General features: G+C 47.0%; 1 protein-coding gene across 1 annotated transcript; it reads left to right on the top strand.

The window, feature by feature from the left end:
• Window positions 1-183: 183 nt before the first annotated feature.
• ATF4 (activating transcription factor 4) lies at window positions 184-1,937 on the top strand. The gene is made up of 2 exons (XM_010135737.1): window positions 184-531; window positions 1,006-1,937. The coding sequence occupies exons 1-2, from the start codon at window positions 315-317 to the stop codon at window positions 1,848-1,850; spliced, it is 1,062 nt and encodes a 353-aa protein (XP_010134039.1). The 5' UTR covers window positions 184-314; the 3' UTR covers window positions 1,851-1,937.
• Window positions 1,938-2,316: the final 379 nt, after the last annotated feature.

The following is a 2,316-nucleotide window of genomic DNA, read 5'->3' as shown; positions in this document are numbered from 1 at the left end:
GAGACTGGCACCTGGAGCCTGCCCTGCCTCTGGCCAGCCTTCAGCAGGGCGTTAAAAGCATAGAAGTTGTTACCTTGTGGGCCAGCAGTAGTCCCAGAAATGGAGAAGTCCCACGTGTCTCTGGTGTACTGCCATCCTTACTGAAGGGGCATCGTTTCTAAAATGGGCCGCTGTGCTGGTTGAACAAGTACTGATGAATTAAAGTTTTATTTGCAGGTTTTTCAAGGCACCGCACAGCAGCATTGCTGTAGTTGACAAAAAGACCCTCTACTTGTCTACATCCTTCGACATCAAAGCATTAAAAACTGAAGAAGATGAGCCTCTTGAACAACAAGATGCTGTTGGGGGATTCATTATCCCCCTTCAGCCAGCCGTGTTCGGTGGCTGAGGAAAGTCTGGGACTCCTAGATGACTACCTGGAGGTGGCCGAGCCCCTCGGTTCGCATGGGTTCTCCAGCGACAAGGCTAAGGCAGTCTCCTCCAATTGGCTTGCTGTGGACAGTTTAGGCAACACCATAGATAGCAGCCAGGGTAAGGTATTACTTGTGTAAAGCACATTGATTACAATGACATGATATGTTTAGTAAGATTCTGATTAAAAAGTTAAACTGCTAGTTTTTCATAACTGTGAAGGCAGCCTCACATGCATACCTCTGCTTGGAAAGCGTGTGTATCACACTGCTTACACAATGCAGAATTGCCAGTTACTGGACTGGTAAAGTGACACTTTGTTAGGAGGATTGTTGTCCTTTTAATAACACACCAGCTCTTAATGGTACTGCTCCCTAGCAGAGGTCACAAGAAACAAGCATGGCTGTATGTTTCAAATGCCCCTGAATTCTTGTGTTGGACTAAGAGGGATGGAATGTCAGAACAGCTGATGGCTTCCACAAGACTTCAGTGGAAGCCTTGTGCAGCTGAAGGGCAGGGGATTTTTTTTGTCATGCCAATACAAGTGTTGGTTACTGTTTTACTGAACTGCTAATTTTTTTTTTAATTGTGCAGAGGATGCCTTCTCTGGCATGGAGTGGATGGTGGAGAAGATGGATCTGAAGGAATTTGATTTCGATGCCCTGTTAGGTAATCTGGAAGCCACCGTCTCACCAGACGAGCTGATGGCCACGTTGGAAGACACGTGTGATCTCCTATTTAACCCTTCCATCCAGGAATTTCATAACAAAGAACCTCCACTGATAACTGACCTAATCACCCATCTCCCCGAATCTCCAATTGGAGCAGATCCAATGGCCCCATTGGCCTCCCTTTGGTCTTTTCCCCTCTCCCCAGGGTCTCTGACTTCCACTCCAGACCATTCTTTCAGTTTAGATCTAGGCAGTGAAGTGGATGTTCTGGAAGGAGAAAGAAAACAGGAGGGCCCCACCTTCGTAGTAGTGATCACCAAGTCCGAGAAAGAGGAGGAGAACCATTCTGACGATAGTGGAATATGCATGAGCCCTGACTCCTACCTGGGAACACCCCAACATAGTCCTACCAATTCAGTTGGATCCCCCAGTGACAACCAGTTCCCTGCAGATGCCAGCTGTGGCTCTGTGCGGTCCAAACCATACGATCATCCTGCAGAGAAGGTAGTGTCAGCAAAGGTGAAAGGAGAAAAGAAAATAGATAAGAAATTGAAAAAGATGGAGCAGAATAAGACAGCTGCCACACGTTACCGGCAGAAGAAGAGGGCAGAACAGGAGGCACTGTCTGGGGAGTGCAGAGAGTTGGAGCAGAAGAATCAGGCCCTGAAGGAGAAAGCAGATTCCCTTAGTAAGGAAATTCAGTACTTAAAAGATCTGATTGAAGAGGTCCGCAAGGCCAAGGGCAAAAGAGCTAGAGTCCCCGAGTAGGGTAGTCAGCAGTTTTTATGTGCGTGTATATAAGCTTCCTGCTAAAGCTGTGTGTTGCTGTCTATTAAATTATTTTGTAGTAAATGTAACAACTTCGTTGTGTCATAACTGGGTACCTGTAAAACAAGCAGAACTTGCACCACACCAGGATGGAAATAATCTCTGACTCTGCTGAACACAAGTGACTCAGGTGGCTCGTTACTACAATTCACATATGTTCAGTAGGAAGTACGTAGATGTACTAGTGTGAGTGGCATCACACTGGGCTGCCCCGGGTTTTTCCAGTAGCAAAGGCATAGTCTGGTTAAAGGAACGGGACTTCTGAGAGTCAGGAAGGTAGGATGAGGTGATGGGAGATGCACAAGGTCAGTAAAAGATGTTACGGTGGGAGGGTTTTGTTCTCGGGCTTGGCAGATCTGGAAGTCCAAGAACGAGCAGCCTGTTGGGCTAGAAGTCCAGAGCAATT

This window comes from Buceros rhinoceros, unplaced genomic scaffold, assembly GCF_000710305.1.
Source record: "Buceros rhinoceros silvestris isolate BGI_N320 unplaced genomic scaffold, ASM71030v1 scaffold46974, whole genome shotgun sequence".
In the NCBI taxonomy this organism is placed as follows: domain Eukaryota; kingdom Metazoa; phylum Chordata; class Aves; order Bucerotiformes; family Bucerotidae; genus Buceros; species Buceros rhinoceros.
Note: the sequence above shows the minus strand (reverse complement) of the source record. Positions and strands in the feature narration are given on the sequence as shown.

Coding starts and splice junctions, on each gene's coding strand:
- ATF4 (XM_010135737.1), top strand. CDS start 315: ATGAGCCTCTTGAACAACAAGATGCTGTTGGGGGATTCATTATCCCCC. Junction 532..1,005: donor CACCATAGATAGCAGCCAGG/GTAAGGTATTAC, acceptor TTAATTGTGCAG/AGGATGCCTTCTCTGGCATG.